Source organism: Aulostomus chinensis, chromosome 16 (assembly GCF_037954235.1).
Source record: "Aulostomus chinensis isolate RoL2024-O1b breed Wild chromosome 16, RoL_Achi_v1.0, whole genome shotgun sequence".
Taxonomy (NCBI): domain Eukaryota; kingdom Metazoa; phylum Chordata; class Actinopteri; order Syngnathiformes; family Aulostomidae; genus Aulostomus; species Aulostomus chinensis.
In genome coordinates, this window is record NC_141335.1 from 13,276,450 (window position 1) to 13,300,917 (window position 24,468).

At 42.2% G+C, this 24,468-nt stretch overlaps 1 protein-coding gene across 5 annotated transcripts; it reads right to left on the reverse strand.

Moving 5' to 3' along the window:
• Nucleotides 1-1,864: 1,864 nt before the first annotated feature.
• On the reverse strand, nucleotides 1,865-23,435 carry ldb1a (LIM domain binding 1a). 5 transcript variants are annotated; one of them, XM_086180492.1, is made up of 12 exons: nucleotides 23,128-23,425; nucleotides 20,795-20,887; nucleotides 9,534-9,636; nucleotides 8,417-8,461; nucleotides 8,149-8,224; nucleotides 6,910-7,012; nucleotides 6,558-6,730; nucleotides 6,340-6,462; nucleotides 6,180-6,257; nucleotides 5,937-6,060; nucleotides 5,386-5,534; nucleotides 1,865-3,480 (listed from the first exon to the last, which is right to left on the reverse strand). In XM_086180492.1, exons 2-12 carry the CDS (start codon nucleotides 20,820-20,822, stop codon nucleotides 3,427-3,429), a joined length of 1,056 nt encoding a protein of 351 aa, XP_086036618.1. In that variant the 5' UTR covers nucleotides 20,823-20,887; nucleotides 23,128-23,425; the 3' UTR covers nucleotides 1,865-3,426. The 5 variants fall into 5 exon arrangements, with proteins under 5 accessions (XP_086036618.1, XP_086036619.1, XP_086036616.1 ...); XM_086180493.1 differs by having other exon boundaries at nucleotides 5,392-5,534; nucleotides 23,128-23,419; XM_086180490.1 differs by lacking the exon at nucleotides 1,865-3,480 and adding an exon at nucleotides 3,493-4,336 and having other exon boundaries at nucleotides 5,392-5,534; nucleotides 23,128-23,435.
• Nucleotides 23,436-24,468: the final 1,033 nt, after the last annotated feature.

Genomic DNA, 24,468 nt, shown 5'->3' on the forward strand with positions numbered 1-24,468 from the left:
AATCTTACAAACCAGAAGCAAAGTCTCACAGCTATGTGTAACTCCTCGCCCGGTGACATCTATTGAGTTCTTCTTGTAACATTGAAGTCTTTTCACATCTGGATTACAGTTACAGTGTTACACAATCGATGTCACCGGGCTTTTCTGGCTGTTTTGAGGGCTAGAAATTACAGCTGTCTCTCAGAACCTTTATGAATGACGCCTATTGTGTTTTTTACATTGCTCATCTGTCCGTCTCATTCTCACGAAGGCAATTTATCAGGAAGGCCTTTCTTCAAATAAGGTACAAAAGTCAACATCCACTTCAGAAGGAAGTAATTTAGAATTTGGTGGTTAAAAGTCAAGATCTCTGTGACTGTTCAGAGCAAAATCTTTCTGGCCACGACTATAATTCACATGCTGATAATTAGCTCAAAATGGCACACAAATATGTGAAGATTACCAAATTATTAATTGATGACAACTTAAGTGACAACATAATATTCATAATGTTTTTCATAAACTACAAAATTCCTTAATTCTGAGTCATATTTGTGTCACTGTTTAAAACGCTGGCCTCCAGCTGTGATAATGTACTTTTTGGAAATTTCTCATACTTGTACTCACTGTTCTGTTCATGTTCTTCTCCTTTTTTTTCCTCTTGTTGACTTTTTTGCTGTGCATGAATAAGCAAACCCAGGTGTGACTCAGCTACTTGCAGAAACAACAGAACGCCAGGCATTTGTGCCTATTGTCATCACGTATCACCGCGACCTGTTTTAGTAGTTCTACTCTGTCAACAAAGACTCAGTAAACTAATGAACATGGAGATGACCTTATCTTTTTATGTGCCACTCACAAGATTCAACAAGGAAACAGAGCTGACTCTAGTGGGCTCAGCTACAGGCCTATTTGCATGTTATGACATTTGTTGTTCCTGCTACTAACAGTGATCTGCTTTGTGTCTCCTGGATACCAGAGTTACCAGCACATCTGACAGCCAAAAGGACGAAAGTACTTATTGGAAATTCAACTTTAATTGATATCTGACATGAATGACTAATAATAAATATCAATATAAACCCAGCCCCCACCACAGTGACGGAGCCAGCTATGGATGCACCAACATTCCAGCGTCCACTTGAGGGATGTTGTCACCCCTACATTAGATTCAGAGACAATTTATTGACTAACCTACATCTCAGTGTGGATTCACAGGCCACACGTCCACCAGGTTTTATGATGGAGGGATTTTTGATGGGCAGCTCAGTGAGACCCCCTGCTGGGGAGCTCCGCACATTACCATCATATAGTTGGGATCTATGATGCTGAAGCCCTTTTCCAGTTTTAATAGGTAAATAAAGCTGAACGATTCCACTGACACAACCATCCAACATATTTGCCACGAATTAAATACCAGGTCCTTTTAGGCATTTTTTTTCATGACCATATATTCTCAGAATTGCTTTATACATGCAAAATTTACAAAAATACATGTAAAAATACAGCAGTATAGCTTTACTTAAAAACCACTGACAAAAATATATCGAGTAATATTATGCAAGAGAAATTTCTCGGTAAACGTGAATTCATATACAGTATTTAGTACTATACAGTAAATTTCTATTATTTTCCAAAATTTAGTGGAAAAAAGTATTTTCAAGGCCTGGAAAATGCCATTTTTCCATAATTTTCATTTTTAATGACCATAGAAATCTTACTTATATTCGACCTTTTTTTTTTTTTTTTTTTTTTTAGTTAAAAACTCTGAAATCTATAGACTTGATTAGTTTACCGTGTATTTATTTCAATAAAAAATGACAACTCGTTAAGAATCAGACAGCGACTTCACAAAAAAAAACCAACAAAAAAAAGACCACTTCAATTAACTTTCTCTAAATGTGGTTATTTATTTTTATTGTGCATCTGATACACTTTCAGATGGACCGGAAACCTACAACAGCAAAAAATAGCTATTAAATATCTCTTGAATGTGAATATACTGAACCATTGTGAGGATCAAGCCAGATTAACTCAGGAGCTGCATGATGATAAAATAAAAAACAAAAAAACAACAACCAAAAAGCAACAAAAAAAAAAAACAACCCAAGTCATGACTTCTACCAGCATAAGCTGACTCGGCAGCCCCAAAAACTCCTCAATATATCATCATGAGCACTGTACATGTGGGCTGCACCTAAACTGAATGTCAGGACATAGAAAAATAAATACAGTTTGCTAAAATGAGGGAAATTTTATTTCATCTGTGATTGTACCATTTCAAAACCACATAAAAAAAAAAAACTTTAGGGGGCTTTTCATCTCTTTACATTAGATTGAATTTCTCGTAGTTCTAGTGAGGAATACATAGAATAACTTTTACAGAAATTACTAGCTAAAAATATACAACCACAGACACAAACAAGAGGAGTAAAGCCAACAAAATGATTCTTCATAAAACAAACAGCTCAGTGTCATCGATATCTAAAGAATCTTTACATGTAGCTCCTTGGTCTGCAGCTTTCTGAACTGTGATAAAAACATTTCTGGGAAACTTAAGTTAATACAAAAGTCTTTTTTTTTTTCTTCTTATTTTACAATCCTGTCAAAATGTGTTTTTTTAAAATATTTTTGAGTAGCAAATTTGAGATTTCTGTAATTGTTCTCTAAAGAGAGCACCCCAGGATTTCAAGACGAAGCAAACAGTTCTGTAATGACAAGACGAAACAGATCCGAACCGGGCGTTTGGTTGGAAATTTGGAGGAGAAACTGGAATCCAGTGTGCTGCTTTAGACTCCCATGTAGTAAAACAAGCCTCGTTCTCCCCGAGTGTTTATCTAGAACTGAAGTTGACGGACCTGATGACGGCGTGACGTCTGACACAGATGGATGATGCTATATCAAGCATGGACTTACGGGAAAGTTATTACCATCACAAGAAGAATGAGCTAACAGCAATACTTATACATTAATATACTGCAGGTTTCAGATGTTTTACAGTTCTTACATCAGCAAGAATAGAAAAACAGAAAAGAAAAATACACGGTCAATTCATAAGAAAAATAGATTAATAGCGAAAACAGTGCAAAGAATATTCTGGGGTGTTTTTGTTTGCTTGCTTGTCTGTTTGTTTGTTTCTTAGAAATTGTTTACAAAAATAAAAAAAAATTCAAAACAAGTTTGAAACATAGAAAATGAAAACACACTTCTGTAGCGCCTGGTGCTCTGGTCCAGACGTGCTGTGTACCACCTCGCTCCTGTACCTCAATGTTTCATGTGTTAGATGTGTGTGTGTGTGTGTGTGTGTGTCTGTGTGTGAGAGTGCGTGTCTGTGTATGTGTGTGTGTGTGTGTGTATGTGTGTGTGTGAGTGCTTGTGTGTGTGTGTAGGTGCGTGTGTGTGTGTTTGTGTGTGTGTGTGTGGGTGTGAGATTTAGCGTAGTGGTTCTCAACTCCGGTCCTCAAGCTCCGGCACTGTACAGGTTTTTGTTCCAACCAGGTCCTATAAAAACAAATAATTGAGTTTTTAAAAACCGGATGAGGAATTTTTATACTAAGACAGTGTTCTGCAGCCTGCAAAAAAAAATATAAGTTAAATAAAAGCTAAGCATTTCTCTCCTGTGACATGAGCACAACAGAAACAACGAGGTGCGTCGTCAAGGAAAACGCACGCCTGAGAGACCCGAGGTTGGAACAAGAACCCACAGCCATGGTGGCCATGGCGAGCACTCGGACAACAGGACATGTCAACTCTGGCTACAGCGTTGTGGTGAGTCATGATAGGGGGAAGGTTGAACACACACGCACACACACTGCCACCCCACCAGCCTCGCCACATCTCTAAAGACTGACTGGAGCCGAGCCAACGAGGGCCAAGGCTGAGCACCACTGAGAATGTGCACCAATGTAAGGGAGCGAGAGTGGGATGTCCTTCAAGCTCGTTTGAATCCATCAAGTAGTGTCCCTGCTAACCGCTAAGCTTGGAAATAACACAACGGAGAAAAACGAACAAAATGAAACTGAACACAAGTACTCCGGACCCTGCTCCCTGACTCGTCTCACTAGTGCGTTGGCTCAGGTGGATCCCAGTAGGTTTAATCATTGAAAAGGGGGCTGGCTGGGACCTCAGCGCTCTACTGGGACGACTGGGAGTTGTCGTTCTTGCTCTCCTGACTGGAGGGAGCTTTGTTGTTCCAGGGCGAGTGAGCCCCCAGCGCAGGCGAGCTGTTGAAACTGTCCTCATCTTCAAGGCCATTCGCCCCATCGTACTGTGTGTTCTCCAGCCGTGTGATCAGACGCTCGTCCTCGTCACCAAACTCCCCTCCCATCAGAGTGGGCTCTCCCACCATCATCACGTCCTAAAGGGGACAGCAAGGGCCGGTACATATTATCCCCATAATACAGGGGGGTGGGCGGAATGACTGGCTGCACGGACGAGCTGCAACGACACTCTATGTTTTGGGCCTGTGATGTGTATGAATTTAACTGGGATCAGATTTATATATCCAATTTCAGATTCTCATGAATTTTTCAAAGAATTCTACATCAAATGTTTTATATTTGGTCAGTTAAGCTTCGTCTTTAGGGACCAACGTGTTGAGAGATCATCGCCCTCTCACTATGAACCCAATCACAATAGGACAATGTGTTGTTCCTCTGGAAACCAAACGGGGTTATCTAAGCTGACAGCTCAGCAGTCCGTGTGACTCCCAGCCCCTGTTCCAAGAACCAGGGTCCAGGGTCCTCCCTACTGGCCAGCAGTGGGCATCCCTGATCCTCGAGTGCTGCAACACGGGGAGGGTTTCATTCCACCTCGGGTCTCGTTCGCTCAACCAACCAAGCAAATCAGCAAAAGACAGCAGTGCTGCGTGAATCGTGTGCTCTGACAGGCTGATTTAGAGAGAAGACCTAACTGTCCCACTGGAGATCAGAGCAAGGTGACCCCCACCCCAAAATGTGTCCTGTATCATTTAGAGATGGAGGCCTCATCTATATATGTGTGTGTGTGTGTCTGTGCATGTGTACGCACAGACATACACACACACACATACACACCCAGTAGCCTGTGGCCCAAGAGGACCAGGGACTGCCCATCACTGGTTCACATCAGGGGGTCAACTAACTACATCTAGTCATCCTCAGTACACTTAGAACCCCACCACCCCTCCAACAGCACCACCACACCTCAACACAGAGCCCCCCTCCAAGTGCAGCTAAGCTAGTGCTATTCTAAACTCCCTTCACACACTCAACACCTCAGCTACCATCTGCTGCTACACCCACCAACAACTTTCTAAACTTCCTTGCTGGCCTTGCACTGCACCCTCCCACTCCCCACCCCGCTCTCTTCACCTTGCTCAGATAATCTAGGAGGTGCAGATAGAGGTCAAGTAGATGTAATGCTTACAGGTACCTGGCTGGAGAGAGAAAAGCTGTTGGCTGGACTCTTCTTTTTGCTGTTGCTGTTGTTATTGCTGCCTCCGCCGGAGCTCACCGTGCTGCCGCCCGACACCTTCCTTTTCCGCCGCTTGTTGGGCGCTTGTCTGGCTGGCTCAGCTGCAAGTGTGTGGGGAAAAAAAGATCATTAGTTACCTACACGAATCAGATTTTTCTGGGCCTGGATTTGACCCTTCATCATATGCTAAATTAAAATAGGCTAATCTTTTATTAGTCCCACACAAGGAGAAATGAGTCAGGTGTTACAACACTGAAGGATATAAAGAGATGTAGATCAAAGCATGATAAATAACACCATACAAACAAAATGGGGTTTAGTAAATATAAAAACATAAACCATATGCACTGAAGTTATGAAAATAAATGCAATATATATAGTTTAACTGCAAAAAACAGCTGAATTTAAGGTACCACTAGCTTAATAAGGAAGTGAAGGAAGTGTGTGTGTGTGTGTGTGTGTGTGTGTGTGTGTGTGTGTGTGTGTGTGTGTGTGTATGTTACCTGGGGGTGCTACCATTCTTTGCCACTTCTGGAAGAGGCAGGTCTTGAGACAGTCGCGAGGGCTCAAACTATAAGTCTTGTGCCTGGACATCAGCTCTTGCATGGGCTCCAAAATCACACAAAGCTTGGAGCAGAAATGGAAGGAAACGTTAGGAAGTGTTAGCTGTGTGTTGTGAGTGTCGCTACAGGGAATCCAATTACTAATCTGGGAGATAAGCATGATTATTAAGGAAACTTGCTTACACGGAGGTAGTTGAGTGTGGAGTTGGACAGCCCACATCTGGTAATATTTTTAGCCAACTGATCCAGCATCTGGGGATCCTTCACAACAGGGTGGAGAGGTAAAAGTTGAACCTAAAACTGAGGGTGTTTGTGTTTTTATAGTTGTGAGTCGAGCACTTACATGCATGGCTAAAATGCTCCTGGGCAGGACCTCTCTGTGTTGTCTGATGCTGAAGTGCCACGTCTTGATCCTCATCATGTCATCAAACATGAACTCTAAGTACAGACGACCCTCCACGCAAACCTGATCCGAGAGTTAGAAAAAGGTTGAACACACTCAGAACAGCAGCAAAGGGGAGAACAGGAAGCCACACATTTCTATAGCGACAGTAATTGTACCTGTGTGAACATAGGTTTGCCATTCTGTGTCACCATGGTGCACTGGTCGCAGTCGAGCGAGACAAAGTTACTGTGGAAGGACTCCTTTGGATGTTTCAAGACATAGAAGAGCTCAGTGGCGCCACCCTCGAAGATACTCCGAAAGTATCGTGGAATCAACGTCCTGCCAATGGCTGCAGACACAAAGAGGAGAAGTGAATGATTCAGGATGCAGAGGCAGAGATCCAATTAAAAGAGAACAGCAACTACAAGTTTCACCATCTTTTATCTGAAACCTGATACAAATAGTATATTTTGAGAAATGATGAAGGAGTGTAAAAACATTTATTTGTCTTCACAACATCAATCTTACTGTATCGCTTGGGTCCATCTTCCAGACAGAAAGTGATTGTGAGCATTGCGTCATCCTCAAAGAACTCTGTAGTGAAGGCATCCCACCACAGATTGTCACAATCCTGAAAGCAAAACAATCAAAGTCTTTTAATTTCTACAAAACATCAGGCATAACCCCATTAGAACTTGATTTACTTGTTCATGTAACCACAAGTGAACTAGAATGCACTGATATCCAATGCAAGAAGACTAAATTATGTGTTCTATGTTGAAGTACTACATCATCCTAAAAGTGTTCCATCAAGAGAACTGTCTGGTATAAACCCGATCTCCTCTATCCAGCTGCAGTCTCAGTAATCCACAAACAAATTAGGCTACAATCAAAGAAACTAGAACATGGTTGGGAGCTGTCAGTTGCTATTAGTGTCAAGCAAAACACACATGGCTGGCTCTTTCAGCATTCTGGAGTCCTGAAAGAAGCGACGCAGGAGGGAAAAACATCACTTTAATGGCAAATGTGGTTCGGCCCATGTTCGAGGGTCATAATTCAGATGTTAAAAGGAAATATTTGCCACAAGAATGAAACAGATGATACAATATTAAATGTTGACAAACAAGCAAATTCTTGTTACATTCTGTGAAACTCAAACTCTTCATCCAACCCAAAAGCACTTGTTTGTGGGAACTTTTTTAGACTGTGTAACAATGTACACATTTTTGACATTCTCAACACACCACATGGAAGAATCCAGTGGCTCTACTTTTTTCCCTAAGTGGTTTTAATGAACTACACGGGTGTAAAAACAAAACTGAGGTTGAGCAGATGGACTTTCTAAACAAGGTCCAATGGTGTTTGGTTGAACATAAAACTTAACCCCAGCAAGGTTTGCATGCATATATTTGCTGTGGTGTGCACAATGACAGTCACAGGGAAAAAAAGCATTGCTCATTATAGCAACTCAGCTGCGCACTCAGGCATATAAACAGTTGGCACTCCAATTACGTTTTAGCCAGGTTGATCAGATAATCCTATTAGCGTCTGAATGTAAATTGAGTCACAGAGAGATCTCAGGATTACTTTCCCACAAAGTCCCTAGCATGGTTAGCTACAAATAAACAGCAGCTGGGCAGAAATATTTGAAAACATGGCAAGAGTGCGTCACTCACAGCAGCTGCAAATGGTGGCACTGCAGACCGAAAATGAAAAGAGTGATTGAGTTTATACGAGTCTCTGAGTGAATTACGGAGCGTCTCTCACCTCCGTCCAGTTCTGTAGCCTTTTGTTCAGCTCATATATCCGGTAGTCTGTCTGGTTCCCGTACGGTGTGGGTCTCCTGAAACAGGAAACAGGGTATTAAACGATTCTGTGGCTTGCTCCAACACCCGCAGTGCAAACAAGAGGTATAAGCCGAGAGCAGCCTCCGACTCAGGTTAATTTGCAGACCATTTTATAGCCTCCATTTTGTCCACAAGTCCAGAGCTATATCAAGAGTTTTATGAAGTAGTTTGGAGCTCTGAAAACTTACCCCATTCCTGGCTCCATGTATGATGGGGGATACATGGGTGTTGGCCTGAGAGAGGGAAAAAAATCCATCAGTTCAGAAATGAAAGCAAATTTATATTCCATTCACTATACTGCCATATTTTTTTCCCCAACAAACATGCGTTTTAAATCTTTTTTCCTGAAGTAAATCCCACATCAAGTATCTCTTTCTGTTTCAGGTAAGAATGCACAGTGTAACAGAATAAAATGATGCACAGAAGAAAGAGTATCCATCACAGTCCTAAAAAGAACTCACAAGAGCAACACTTCATTAACTGTAACTGTGTATACTTTATTGAAACGATTCCGTATGCGTTTTGCAACTTGAGAAATTAATCTCAAACTTCTCTGCCCTCCAGGACATTTTTATTTAGTCATTTTCAGATTTCTTCTTACTACACTTTTTTTTTTAAATTCATTTTGTACTTGCATTTCGTGAAAGTGACAGGAAAACGGTTCAAAGTCCACTGCAGGAATTTAAGGCTCTGAACTATTACCTTCCTCTGAACTTCTTTCTACGTATCTTCACCATCTCTCCTTTAAACCTCAATTCTTCAGTAAACTCACCCAATTTCAGCTTCAGATTACAACTTATCATTTGCTTCCGTTTTTTTCAGCCTTGCCTCTGAAACTCACGGGAAAAAAAGCTGTGCTTGTCTTACAGCCACATAAATCATTCAAATATTCACTTCCTTTCTCCCTGTTCTACTTTCTCATCAGCTTTTACTCTATTTCACCAACTCACAGGTTGCATTCAGGTAGCATTTTCTGCAGGAAACGCTTATTCTGGTTTTGATCATCTCTGTTTTGACTTCCTGGGGGACACGTTCAAATCAGGGTCGGCTGTGACTCTGATACTAAAGATGAGTCGTCTTTTTTGCAGTGATTTTAAAAGGACGGAAGAAGAAGAGTGTGCTAGAAAAACACAACCCAGAGGATAGAAATTGTCGATTACACATCAAAAACAATAACTAAAAATGAGCATGCTTTGTTCTTAGGAAAAATATCAAAAATGACAACATTAAAGGTGTAAAGAGAAGAGAAACTAAGTGGTCTAATGAGTGAAAACTATGTTTTGTCCTGTACTGAGACAGACCTACCCCACATCTCTGTCCAGCATAGCGCCTGGGTGGAAAGGGGGAAAGCTGCCGCCGTTGGGGGGCTCCTTAGGAGAGTACAGCTTGAATGACTTTGACGAACAGCCTGCACACACAAGGCAAGAGAGGAGAGGAGTGGAGACAAGCAGAGATTTAGAGAAGATTTAGATGACTTGGATTTAGCTCATTCAAATCACAACATCATCCAAGTAATCTAACTTTGGATGTTTCCGTCCAGATTTACTGAAATGAAAGTGCGCGGCCAAAAACATTTCCCCCTCGCTTTCATTACCTAATGCATCTTCAATCTGGTAAATGGACAAGATAACAAATCACTGGGAAAAAAGGGTCAATTTTTATTAGACGACAAAAATATAAGAAAACAATCAGTGAAATGGGGGAATCCTAACAAGGATGACTGTTCTTGTACCGCCCACACCTTCACTCAGTGTTGTCGATCACAAGGTTTACATTGAGGTGTTTCAATGCACATTTTGAAGACCCAAGTTAGAAAAAGTTGATGGTGAAGTTAAAAAAACAAAATCTCACCAATTATGTTTTGATTTTGACTTCAGGTGGTTAAAAATGTGCTTAAAAGCAGGTCCACCAATATAGTGAATTTTATCGCTGGACTGAAAAAAATGAACCTTTTCTGTGTTCATTGTGCACCAATTTTGTAGCAATATGACTACATATGTATACAGGCAGAAGGCGAATTTCTTAGACAGACTTTTTGTTTTATTAAAAAAAAAAACATTTAACATTGTCAGTCGTGACCATTTACATAAGGACCAATGTAAAATAGCCCCATTTGCTGGACACACCACATTACACCATCGGTTGGCTGATACATCAGTCCGGCCTACACTTAAAGCATTACCTCAACCATAAAATGTAATTTACCTTACAATGATTCACTATTGTGGGTCTTACTAACAGCAAAACTGCCAAATGACATCAGTATAAAAGCTCTCATTTATTTTTTCCAGTATAAATCTAGTCTTTTTAATCCATCGTTTGGATTATCAACTTTTTGTGGATTTCTGAAGACATGGATTACACCGTACGATGATCTTGGGAGTTTGTAAATGGGTATTTTTTTGGAAAGTTTTGCTGTTGTTAGCAGTCAGTTGCCAGAAGCTTCAAACTAAATATATGTGGCTGGCTCTGTCTGACTTCTAGAGTCACAAAGTGATGCAAGAGAGAAAACTTTGTTAGTTCACAATAACTATTTTTGGGTGTTCTAAAGGCGAAATACACTTTCTGGTTAAGGTATGGCTTTATTAGCAGGATGGAAACAATTTCTTTTGAACAAAAGGTTGCAGCAAGCATTTCGCTCACATTCTAAAATGAAAGGAAAACCCACTGGCAAGACTGAAAAAACAATTTTATTGTAAGCTGAGCAGGGGCTTGACTTACACAGTTCAATGAGTAGAAATGACTGATGTGCAGAAAGCTGCAACCTGATAGCCTATTACTACTGCACTAATATTAAAGGAGGTTTTTAATTGTGACAGTAACCCGAAACTCCCTACTACGCTTTGATCTGGACTGAATGAATAAGGAAACGATCTCTCTGTAGGACGAAAGAATGAAGCTGAACCATTATCCTAATATTCACGTAAAAGTAGTGGATGTTTGCGCAGATTAACTGAATATTCAATATAAATGTGTGATACATTTATGGTAACCTGACTATGTTGCTCTTGCATGTCTACCCTTCTGGTCTATGTTCCTACCCATCCCCCCTCACCCGGCCCTGGCTGTTGTTAACCCTTGTCTGCCCAGATAAGGCATTCATGCTCAAACAATTCAGGGTACTGGGAAAAAAAATCTCTTCTGTGTATCTGCTAAAGGAGACCTCACACAGGCAGCGGCTGCATGTAATTAGGTCTGAGATGTGGCAGAGTGGAATATGTGAGACAAACAGTCCCTGGAAATATGACCCCGACAACCGCGGTAGGGCTCAGATATCCTGCTCTACACAGATAGAGCTTTTATCAAACATTATAACAATTGTAGAGCATCCCAGTTTCCCTGCTGTTCGTGACCTGCTTGTAAATCATCACCAACAAGCACCTGAAGGCAGCATAATGTTCATTTATTATTTTGAAGCCGCAATTTATGCGCAACACAGTCTGTCACTGTCAGCTCAGCATATAAAAGGGGATTGTAACAAATTAAAAGCAGCAGGGGGTGAAACATGGGAGTGCATCGAGGGCCACTCTGCAGCAGGATCAAGCCTGGCTGGACTGGATTTTTTAAATCATCCCCTGTGAGTAAACAGATGATGTGGTACGAGGATGGACAGAGGTATTAATTGAGATTAAGGGTGTCTGTGTGAACTCGACACAGCTCCACCTTCATCTAGACTGACCCCTTTCTTCTCTTCCACATTATACAATCATAATAACCAAACAGATTGCCCTCCACCTCCATGCATCACCTCTGACCTGCAGACCCAACACCCTGACCTTTACCCCCTTGACCACATAGTTTGTATCCATCATTATGATGCTGCTGATGCACATGTCAAACAACTGCAACAGATAATTCTTCTACTAAAACCTGTTTACAATTGCAGAGTTTGCATTCAAGCATGATCGGTTGCAAAAATCTTCTTTCCAAAACACTGACAGGTGACAAATTAAAGGAAAATCTTAAATGCATGAATCCAGATTTTCCCATACAGAAAAGAACATGGTTTGATGTCAATGATCAATCAAAACATTGATGATTGACCACCATTGGTAATAATGGTGTTCACCCCTCCGGTAGAGATCAAGAGACTTGGGCACTAGGCCAAGAAACGCGAAAAATCCTCTTGCTAGAGCACTTGAGTATTGTTTCTGTAATTTTCAGAAATGATCAGGGACATCTGAGTTATTCACATATCACCTGACTTCATGCATGGATCAAATACTGGAATGATAGTGCCAATCCACATACAATCCACTCCATAGCTTGTGCTGAACCATGCAAACACTAATGAAATGTGGGACAGTTACCAAACCCCACACACAGACTAAATACATTTTCCTGAAATTTAATCCATGTTTTTATATTTTAGCGTTTAATAAGAAGTTATGTGTTTTACAAGGGCTCATGGTGAATCTTAAACATAATAATGATAATATCAAAGAAAAATGACTTCTCATATCATGATTAGACTTAAAAAAAAATGTAGATTGCACATATCAAATAAGGTGGCACAACTCTCTTTGATGCTCATATATTGTGTACAAATGCTATGAGCATAAAATACTTTCCACCTCAATTTAACACCACATACTAACCAAAATTGAAGGATTAAAGGACCCAGCATGAATGACGTACGCATTATTTTACTTGGCAAGCATTTGTGTGTATGAATGACAGGGTGAGGGAAGCATCCTGAGTGAACACAGGATGGCACTGACTTCTCAGCTCAGTAAGAGCACTCATCATGATGAATAACAAGTTTTCAGGGTGTTTGGTGCAGGACAGGTTTGTCCGCCATAACTGAATACTGCAAACAATGGAGCAGCATCCCGACCGATGCTGGAAGTCCCTCCAAGCACCGAAACACTACAGAGGGCAAGCGAGGACCCAAACTCACCAGCAGAGACTAGACATGTATCATAGGGTGGACATGCACGGAACCAGAAGCCCGTTTTACACCGAGGGCCAGGCGTCCACTGAGCCGCAGGGCCGCATTCATTAACCGCTGAGCGGATATCATTGCTAAGCTATTAACCTTGCTGCTACGTTAGTTATCACCACAGCTCGCTCTCATACACTTCCATGTCGTTGTATTGAGTGTTTCAGATTATTGTGAACCTGTGGTTCTGTCTAACTACAGTGGCTGTGAGCTTGAGTTACCTGCAGAGAAAGGAGCACCGAAACACCCCCGCTCGGTGTTTCCAGGCAGCTAGCCTCGCTGCTAGCCGGAGAGGCTGCACGGTGAGAGCTCCAGCTCCGTCGCTCGGTAGTACACACCAATATTCCAACACAAGACAGCAAGAAACTACAACTCTCCCTCTAATTACAGATAGTATTTAATTCCCTATTTTCTCTTTCAAGCGACATTTGCATAGTGGTACGGTGTTGCCTCATCTACCGTTACTACGGGACCCCTTTGTTCCTGCCAGTCGGTCGAGACTCGAACAAACAAAGGCCCCGCCTCCTCCAGGCTCCTCCGCCCATCCCGACACGCACACACGCACGCACACACGCACACACACACACACACACACACACACACACACACGCAGAAACAGGTTTGCACAGCTATCCTTGTTAGGACATTACACTGAGTTACATGTGATGGTCAGCCTGACCAGAATTATATTTGAGCATGCTTCAACTCTCAAATGGAAACACACGCACACACACACACACACACACACACACACACACAGTATAACTTCTCAACATTCCAAATTCAGAGATTTGTGTGAGGCAGGACTCCCAATAATCTGTGGAGTCAGAATTTATCGTAATAAACCAGTTTGGCTAAATAACTGACAATCTGTAATGAGAAACAAAATATAGGCCATGCAAGGTCCCCTGTCCTCAAATATAATGAAGCTTGGTGTCAGTCCCTCCTCATGGGGGACCGAGGCTGCTATATATATGTACAAGATGCTCTCTCAGGGATGATCACCTGCATTACTTGACAAAAACTCCACCAACTACTAAACTCATCCACAGCAACTCTCGTTCTCTGCTTAGATTTTGCAACAAAATTTTGAACACATGGGACCGTTTTTATCAGTCTTCTGACTTTAACAGGTGGACTGACTACCCAGGGCCAAAATGAGGGAGAGCCCTCAAAACAAAAACAAAAAAAACAACCTGTAATTAAAGTTTGTTGTGCAATTAGTGGACTTTAGGATTTGGTGCTAATACCCCTGGAGATTAGCTGTGAGTTTGACTCAGTGTAAATCAATTAATGATTCATTAAGTTTAGGAGCTGTAGTGCTCTGTTTTGATCTTAATCTGAAAAGACAGGTTGAATAAGTGTATACACATGTAGTTTTGACACTGAACACAAGCTGGAGCATTCATGACCAGATTAGATGAATGGAAACGTCACAGTGACAGAGACAGAGTATGTTCATTTGGCCTCGTTTTTTTTGTTTTGTTTTTTTTTACACACAAATTTGTTCCTGCATATTACAAGCCTTTTTTTTTTTTTTTAGCTCTCAATATTGTGTTATGGACAGGAAGAAAACCTGATGGGTGTTTGTAATTCCTCCCCCTGACATCTATTCTGTACCTCTGGCAAAGTTTTTACAAGCCTGTTTAATTGACAGTTACAAGAAATAAACTATAGGAGTCAGGAAGAGGAGTTACCGATATCATCAATCCTTGCCTCCTGCCTGCAAGACTAATTCAAGGGTAAGAAGTGCAACAGAGTGTAAGAACAAATTAGAGTACAAGAACATTTCAGAAATTAGGTGCAATACTTATATCTGCCTGAGCATGTGTGATGTGGGACCTTTTATTTTGAAAATCCCCCACACTAAGTGTAATGTAGCGTCCAGCATCATTTCGTGTGCACAGGTCAATTCATTTGACTTCCCATTGTGTTCCATAGCCACTGCACCTCAAAGTTATCTGCAATAGGAAAAAATACTTAAATGTCAAATTGAATATCAAATAGGAGCTAAATCTACATATAATAATTAATCAAAGCAGAAATGTGTAATATTAGTTAATTAAAAACAAAAACAATATGAATACACATGTGCACATTAATAGACAGGATCTTCTTCTCTGAAGCTGCAGTGTAAATCTGCTTATCTTTGTATAGTGGACTGAAATGATGAAATGATAATTACAAAATTAATATAGCGGTAATTATATGAACTATCACTTCTGTACAATCTGTCCTGACCTCACCAACCCTAATATGTGATTAAAATACCTTTGATTAGATCTCCGGTGGGATTCAAAGCATCATCACCACCAAAAACCCTCAGAAGCATCCTACTCGGTGTGGTTATTACAAGACAACTTTGTAAAAGCTTGTGAGAAATGATTGACGTTGCTGATGACTCAAATCCTTCCGACCACAGTCCTGATCCTTTCATAGCCTTAGATTATGTAAGGGGCATAATCTGCAGCCTCACTTTTAATCAATAACCACTCTGATGTTTACAAGCCATGTATTTGAAGGGCAGGAAACCCATTGTGGTCTCTAAGTGCATTTGAAGCTCAATTTGTTGAGGCATTCGCTTGAGCTGCCACTCACTTGGTATAATTATATAAGGAGCACAGATGAGAGAAAGGAAAGTGGGTTTCATTGAAAGGCTGAGAGTAAATACATCCGAACCACTCCGATCAGCGCCAGGGTAGAGATTTACGATGTTCACGTCATAAATAAAATCCAAAATAACATATTACATCTTCTTTCCGTTTGTCTAGATTCCATCTTTTTTAGGTTGTCTAGATTCCATCTTTTTTAGGAGATTCCTGGCCAGAGTGACATTTAGATAATATTCTACTGCACCACCCTCATTCCAGCTGTGTTAAAGATGAGAAATAATCAACCTCAAACCCTTGAGGGTAGAGTAACTGTTGAATAGCCTTTGAGAGATTTAACAGGAAACCAAAGACTGACTTCCGTTTTTTGGTCAGTCCTGCCTGGGCTGATGGGCTGATAGAGGATGTGATGGAACCACGTCGCCCTCTGCTGGCAGAACTTCAAACATCTTACTTGTAGTTTGGAGTAGTATAGAATGGGCTTGCCAGAAGTTTATAGGCTAGTACATTATCCATAGATTAAAAAAAAAGAAAAGTAAAATATCATTTGTTAGATCTTTAGTATGATTCTTTCATCTGTGAATTGATAGGATTTGTAGAAAAAAAATTGCATTATTATTCCATAAAACCAATTGAGCCAAATGAGAGGTATAAATTAGCGCGTCATCTCCTCAGTCAGTGTGTTTCAGCTGTGAATCAGAACTTAATACATTTTTTAAGATTTATACTTTGACCCAAAGCGCTTTTTGTATCTTTCATTCCAAGGGTTTCCAAAACTTTTCAGCCTCAGATCACCAAAATTAGAGGCTCACGACCCCCCACCATCCCCGCATGTGGTCGAAGCATTCAAATGTTGCGCACACAGGCACCAATACATAATAAAAAAGATGTTTAATTATTAACTTCCTGTGCTCTTTCCAGTTACAGTGGTGTATATACAGGTTTTAAATAGTAAGAGATCCGAGGCAAGAGTAAACTGAATTAATTGCTGACCCTAAATAGAGTTAAACTGCCGGCTCGATTCACTGGTGATGTAAAAACATAGCTGCGTATTCTGTCTTCGAAGCAGAGCTGAGAAAATATGAAGGGTGCCGGTGAACTTTACTAGACAGCAGCAGAAACGCAACCCTGTCAGGGAAACTGTTGTGACACCTGACTGGTAGTGATAGCAAAAAGGCAGCAGACGGGAAAGAAGAAAAAAAAAAAAAAGCCCCCACAGGATGCTGCTGCAGCTGACAGGAGACCGTTAAGCAGCGTGTGTTGAAGATAAATGGTAGCAACTATGTGAATGTGTGAAGCCTGGTGCTGACAACACTCTGAACATGTATTCACTTCAGTTAATGAAATCTAATGTGTTGCTTTGCCAACATTCACAGAATCAGGTCAAAGAATCCACCAAAGATGTAAGTAGATTGATCTTTAGAATACTGAAGCAGATTCAGAGAAATATAGTTAGGAGCTGTTCCACTGACTAAAACTACCCCATTACAGGGAACTGGATTTCACTGGAATATTAGAACTTCTGGCTAACCAGTGCAATATGTAAATAAAACTGATACTAAAATATAAAATTCAACAAATGATGAAGCTGTGTAAAATTCACATTTTGACATTATCAATACTGGTTTACATTATTTTCACTCTATAATAATAAAGGGGTGATTTTGAATTGAAAAAATAAGTTTAGTTTAGACTCAATTAAAAAAAAGTATTAATGGACTAAAACTAGACTTAAACGTCAGTAGTATTAATGGAGTAAGACTAGACTTAAATGTCAGTAGTATTAATGGAGTAAGACTTGACTTAAATGTCAATGGATTTTATGGAGTAAAACTAGACTTAAATGTCAGTAGTTTTCTTCAGTTGCAACTAGACTAAATATCAACAATTTTGGTTGGCTAATGGAGACTAAAATGTTAAGTTTTCATCAACGAAATGTAAAAATTTTCCATTGACTCCAGTGACAATAAAATAGTTTTTTTTTTTTGACTGAGATGTGACGAAATGCTCAACCATTAGTCAACTTCAATGGACTACATAAAAACAGCAGTGTACTTGAAAACTAACAAGAATATTTGAAAAAGGACTGAGTCCACCTAAAAAAAAATAGCTTCAAAATGTTTTCTACCGTCAACTTTTTCAACCAGATGTACTCTCAGGTACCAGAATATGGTTGGTTTATTGTGAATCGATTCTCAGAGGAGTGTGGTTAGCACCCTTACAGGTACAGAGTTCAGTCCCTTACCCTAATAAGAAGGCCAAATTAACCACTTACTGAGTCACAATGGATGAAGACCACCTGCTGATATGCTCACGACTCAGTTCTGAGATTGAAAGCAGACACAGTGTATCTGACATTACCTGGTAAATTCTGTTTCATGGTGGTTCCTTCAACGGTTCTCTAATGCCAACATTGGACTTGATTTGCATGCACCTTGTCACATTTACAGTGTCTGTGTTGTCAGCCCACACAGAGTGTTTAATTCATCATCGTATTCACATAAAAAGCAATAATATGGATGTATCATCCATTTAAAAGGCAGGCTTCTGCCTTGAACAGTTTCTATTTCACAGTTATAGTACAAAGGCTTTCAGACAACTCTGCAACGTCCTTGCACCTTTGTTTTCAGCACAGCTCTAATTCAGTCCGAGCACTGCCGCCGTCACCTTCTGTCTCATGTATTAAACACTATGCTGCTTGCACGTCTCTCACAAATAAAGATGTGCTTTGATCATTTCCTTCCCACGCATTTAGCTTTATCCTCCCCTGCTTGGTAAGGTGGCACATACCAGTTCTCCTCTGCCATCCTGCCGGCCTGCAGCAGATGTGACATCACAACAGCCCCCCCCCCCCGACACCCCAGCATCTCTGTCTCCCACGCATTCCTTCTTTCTCTCTGCCTCAGCCATTTTGATCTGGCAAACAAGATAGAAGGGAGAGTGACGAGGAGAGAAGAAGTGGAGAAGCAGAAAGAAAGAGAAGCAAGGGCTTTTAGCGCGGCAAGATAACGCCGAGGCCGTCATGTTGTTGTCTAACGGCAATCAAATAAGCCCTGGCTGCCATCTTGGCTCTGCTTTAAGTCACTTTTCTCCAATCAGAAGCCATGTGACTTTCTGCATGAGGTAACACTGCAAAAGGCAGAGAAGGAGGGATGAGGGAATGACATGGGGGAGTGAAAGAGAAAGAGGGGCAGAGTGAGATGAGAAGGGGAATGGGGGGGTGAGAGTGAGTGTGGTGAGTGTGTGGGTGAATGTGAGGGGAGGGGGGTATCTTCAGCACATAGGCAATCTATTTTTATCATTTAGTCCGAACAAAGGATGTGATTGGCTCGTCTATGTTAGGACGCAGTTCCTTCATGCAGGGAACAAAGCTTTAAAAAGGCTGATTCACAGCAAAGTCACAACAACAGCAGGCTGTCAATGAAGTCGACACACCGGGGGAGGGGGGGGGGGTGCTCTCGACTCGCCTCGCATTCTGCCACATGAATAGACATGTAAACACACTCAGCTCAGCACCTCCTCTCTCCGATACTCTGACCTGATCACAAAACAAAGATGACCGCAAGTCAAAAGAGGAAATGATGTCAGGATTTCCAGTGTAGATTCACACAAAGGATGGGGAGGATCCTCAATGTACCATCATGTAAGAATGTAAACAAACCAGCCTTCACATATAATCATTTACAGCATGCGCCAAGAGAAGGTCAGACTGTGGAGCTGTGTTGCTATGTGGCTTTCTGAGAGCTCCACCAGGCTAAACATGCCCAAGCAAGCTCTCCAGGAGTGTACGTACATGCTGTACATTTGCACACATGCCTTCATGCGTGTGTGTGTTTACGTGTGTGTGTGATGGTTCACAACATCCGCATGGCAAATCCTTTGGTGGACCTCATTCTCTGTGCATCCTTCACAAACATGTGGTTGTCATTACTGCTCCACAGTCAACCCAGGCTGGAAAACTACAGGGGAGTGACTGAGCTGGAGGAAAGATCTAAAAAGAGAGCATCCAGCTTCTCTAATATTATTCCATCTGATAGCCCACTGCCAATGAATCAGAGCCGCCCCATTAAAATGATACTGACACCCTAATTGAATCTCCCCTCTCTGAGATCCCCCTGAGCAGATGCTACAATTCAATTTCTTCCTGTTTCTTGCTCCCTTGTGCTGCGTGGCGCTCGCTCCCCAGTGCTGTGAGACTTCCACCGTGTCTGTAGCCTCCTTGTCTCACCAGGGCACTATTAAATGTCAAAGGGGATCAAATACTCTACAGATTATATGATCTACTAGGTGAAAACTGTATTTTGAGAGTGACGTGTGCAGCGATTTTTATTTCTCTTGTTCTGATAGAGTGGTAAAAGAGACCAGGAATTTTGAAAGGGATGAAGAGTTGCATAGAGGGCAAAAAATAAAAGGGGAAAATGCAAAGTCACAATCGCAGAGAGCTGTCTAACAACCACACAGCAGCTTAACGCCTAGCGAATACAGCTCTTAGTTAAATCTTCTTAAGTGCCCTCATTAATGGTTCATCAAGAGGGACCAGCTTTAGAGCATTTTGCATAGAGTAATTAAAGTCCTTATTCAGTTCAGAACACCTGGACAACTATGACTGCAATAGAAAACAGAGACTCCTTTAAGTGCACAAATAAAACAGGAAGCAGATGCCATTTTGTACAAACAGGGAAAAAAAAGATTTATCGTGCAGATTTTCGAGAAGAATGAAAGTATTGATATCTGAGTGTTTCCGCATGTGGCAAAACTCAAAGAGCCATTGATCTGCTACACAGCAAGCTGGCGTGACTGAGGCTCGACTGAACAACTCACCCCTAAAGTGTAGCCTCCCTGTCTCTTGTTTTAGGTCATCTGTTGAGAGTGTAGCACGGCTTCACTAAACACACGCAGCTTGACACTGGCCCGAGGCAGCTTTGCAGCTCTTTTTTTTTTTTTTTACATAAGTCATCTTTCTGACAGCACCAAAGAGACGCAGGAGGAAAAGAAGAGAGAGAAAAGAGACTCACCGGGACAAGCGCAACCTCCAACAGACATCTTCTCACATGTTGGGCTCTGCTCTGAAGGAAACACTCAGTCCGCACGCTGCTCGCATGGGCTAACTGTGAGGAAAACAACACAGACAGAGGGGTGGAGAGATAAGAGGGAGTGGTAGAAAGCAGGGCATGTACACCAGAACTACACTCCTCGCTCTCTGTCGGAGGCAGGAAGTTGGCAGTGGGGCTCTAGCTGCATCATTAATAGGCATATTGCAACACAAGTGGGAGGAGGAATGAAATAGGAAGAAAGAACCTTAATTGTGTGTGTGTGTGTGTGTGTGTGTGTGTGTGTGTGTGTGTGTGTGTGTGTGTGAGCGAGAGAGAGGGAGAGCAAGAGGGAGAGACTGGTGTAAGTCATATGAAGCAAAGTATGTGTGTGTGTGCAAGTGATGTGTGTGAGTGTGTATGTACAAATGTGGGTGAGAAGGAGAAAGCAAGAGGGAGGCAATTAGAGCAAAGGAGAGGAAGAGGAGAAAACACACATGCAAGGTGTAGGTGTGTGTGTGCGTGTGCGTGCGTGTGTGTGTGCATGCGTGTGTGTGTGTGCATGCGTGTGTGTGTGCATGCGTGTGTGTATGTGCGAGTGTGTGTTTGTGTGTGCATGCGTGTGTTGCAATGATGCATCGTCTATTTTCGCCTGCCGCTGCTGTGGGAGATAAACATACTCAGTAGGAGCCTAGAGGCAGAGGGTCATTACTGCCAAACACAAACACACACAGACATACAGGCACACACACACACACACACACACACACATACAGGCACACACACACACACACACACACACACACTGTCTTGTGTATGACAGATTTCCATCTTTCCTCTGCGTGTTTTTGTCCTGAAGAGAGAAGACGAGTGTTAATCACGAAAGACAGTGTCAATTAAAAATGCAAACCCCACCTGGAGTGCAGGGACACTCAACACCCATGGGAGGCAGGAAGAGCGCGCTCATGCAAATGCACACAGACATGCACACACATACAGATAACCAACAGGAGCTGCATGTAAACACTTTCACCTCTCTCTTCACTCATTTTCTCACCTAAACTGACGACCTTTCTTGCATCTTCTTCATTTCAGAACTTCTACTGCTCCAAATAATCTCATAATTTTACACTTCACTACACAAACACATGACCGAATAGATGGACTCTTCTCCACTCCCGTCAGACGGACAGCAGACCGAGCTGACTTATTGTGACAGTTTACAGACAGTACATCATCTGACAGCTTCAGATGGAGCTGACAGGCTGGTGTATCCACAGATCCCCCGCCTCTTACTGAAGTGCCCCCCTGCGAGTTGACGCACAGTTTAACAAACCTTAGATCCCTCTTGTCTGTCACTCACCACTGATACGCTAACAAAAGACAAATAAAAGGTCTCTATTGAAATGAAAGCTGACAGACACATTCGCCACACACCAGTGAACTGGCACAGGCATCACAGTTAAAAATCAAACATGGTGTCAGACACTGTTCTCAAGACTGAGACACAATGAACAACCCTGCGGGCCTCCTTCTTCTCTTTTCCCCGCACTTGTCTTCTCCTCCCTCTTTTCATTTCCTCTTCACATACACACTACTTTTTTTTCTAAGTCGTCTCATCTTTTCCTCTCCATCTGTGCAGTTTCTGACATTTACAGAAGCTCCAGATACTGTAAAATGATGAACAAAGGCAGGGAGAGGCACCACAAGAGCGAATATGAGAGGAGAAATAAAAGGAGGATGTGATTGGGGAAATGGCTTCTGCTTCCAGGAGCTATTAATGCTGAGAACGGACTTCACTGTAAGGCATGCTCTCTCTCTCTCTCTCTCTCTCTCTCTCTCTCTCTCTCACTCTCTCTTCCTCTACTGTTGCAGATACAGATTACCACTCTGTCAACACATCCACACATCGCTCAAAGAGCTCAGAGAGAATAATGAAGTTCCCCTTCCTTTCGCCTCTACTGTGGGAACGCACAGCAGCTCTTCCATGACACTATGTGACAGACAGGAAAGTGCCAGCACACACACACATAACATACACTCTTAGCATGCTGTCCTCTTGCTCACATGTACTGATATCCTTACTCCGTCTAACAAAATGTTTAAAAGGCTGGCGCCATACTTATGATGTCAGGTGAGTTCATGCCATCAGAGCTTATCTGAATCTTTTGTCTTGCAGCTGTTATGTCTCATCCCCTCCTCTCCCCTCTTAGTCTCTCTCTCCCTTTTTCTCTCTCTTTCACACACACACACACACACACACACACACACACACACACACTCACAAACATTCAAACATCTTCCATCTCAACACTTACCTTTGTCTTTCTTCTTGTGCCCACGCTTGCTCGCTAAAGTCTGTCCAGGTTGTCCACGCAGAGGAAACCAAGCTGAGCCAGCAGTGAGAGAGAGGGATCGAGAAAGAGAGAGAGAGAGAGAAAGTGCGATGAGTAGATGCAGATAGGAGACACAAATGGAGGGGGATCTAGCAGTGTGCAAATTGGATGATGAGAGGGAAGGAAGGAGGGAAGGAAGGACAGAGGGAGGAGGAGGAGGAGGGGAAAGGGGGAGCAGCTCTCAGCTGCACTGGTATGAATATGACGCAGAGGCAGCAGACACAGCCACTTCTCCTCTCCTTTCTCCACTCCAGCCCCATCCCTCCATACCCACTGAGAAAGAGAAGAGGTGGTGGGGGTGGGTTGGGGGGCACTGTATCCATGGCAACGGCAGAGCAGAGTTAGGTAGCAGTTAGGGAGTGTGTTGGTGTTCCTCTGATTTTCTGTCTCATAAGTCTCTCAGCTTCTACAGACTTACAGTACATACCAGAGGAGACGCGACACAGAAAATATGAGCTACAGCAAATTCATGAGGACGCCACAGGTGATGACAGGTGACCAGCTGAACCTGTAGTGTCAAAGGATGCAGGTAGCACAGCTGAAATTGTGATATTATAAAGGTGAAAAAAACAGCAGGGTCAAAAAGTCAATGAGTAACTGAATGCATCCATCCATCCATCCATTTTCTATACGGCTTATCCGTAGCGGTGTTGGTGGAGCCTTGTTGGATACGGGTTGATTCTAATTACTTTTGGTGATATCGACTCATGTGACACTGCACCCAGATGTAATGGAGGTTATTTGAGCTTTCCAAGAAGAGAAATTATCAAAGATTAATAAAGAAAAAAAAAACGTAATTAAAAAATGTTTGAAAACTGAGAGGGGACTAGGTTAATTGTCCATCCATTGTCTACTGCTTATCCTGTTAATGGTTGGGGGGGGGGGGGGGCGGCGGCGCTGGAGCCTATCCCAGCTGTCTTTGGGTGAGACGCGGGGTTCACCCTGGACGAGCCAACACATAGAGACAGACAACCATTCACACTCACAGTCACACCTACAGTCAATGTAGAGTATCAATCAGCCTCGTCCCCTCTTGATGTCTTTGGACTGTGGGAGGAAGCTGGAGTACCAGAGAGAACCCACACAGGAACAGGGAGAAGATGGAGACTCACACAGAAAGATCCTGTGCCCGAGTCAGGGCTTAAGCACGGAACCTTCTTGCTGTGAGGCGACAGTGCTAGACTAAGTTAATTGGATACTCTAAATTGACTGTAGGTGTGGCTGTGAGTGTGAATGGTTGTCTGGCCTGCGATGGACAGGCGA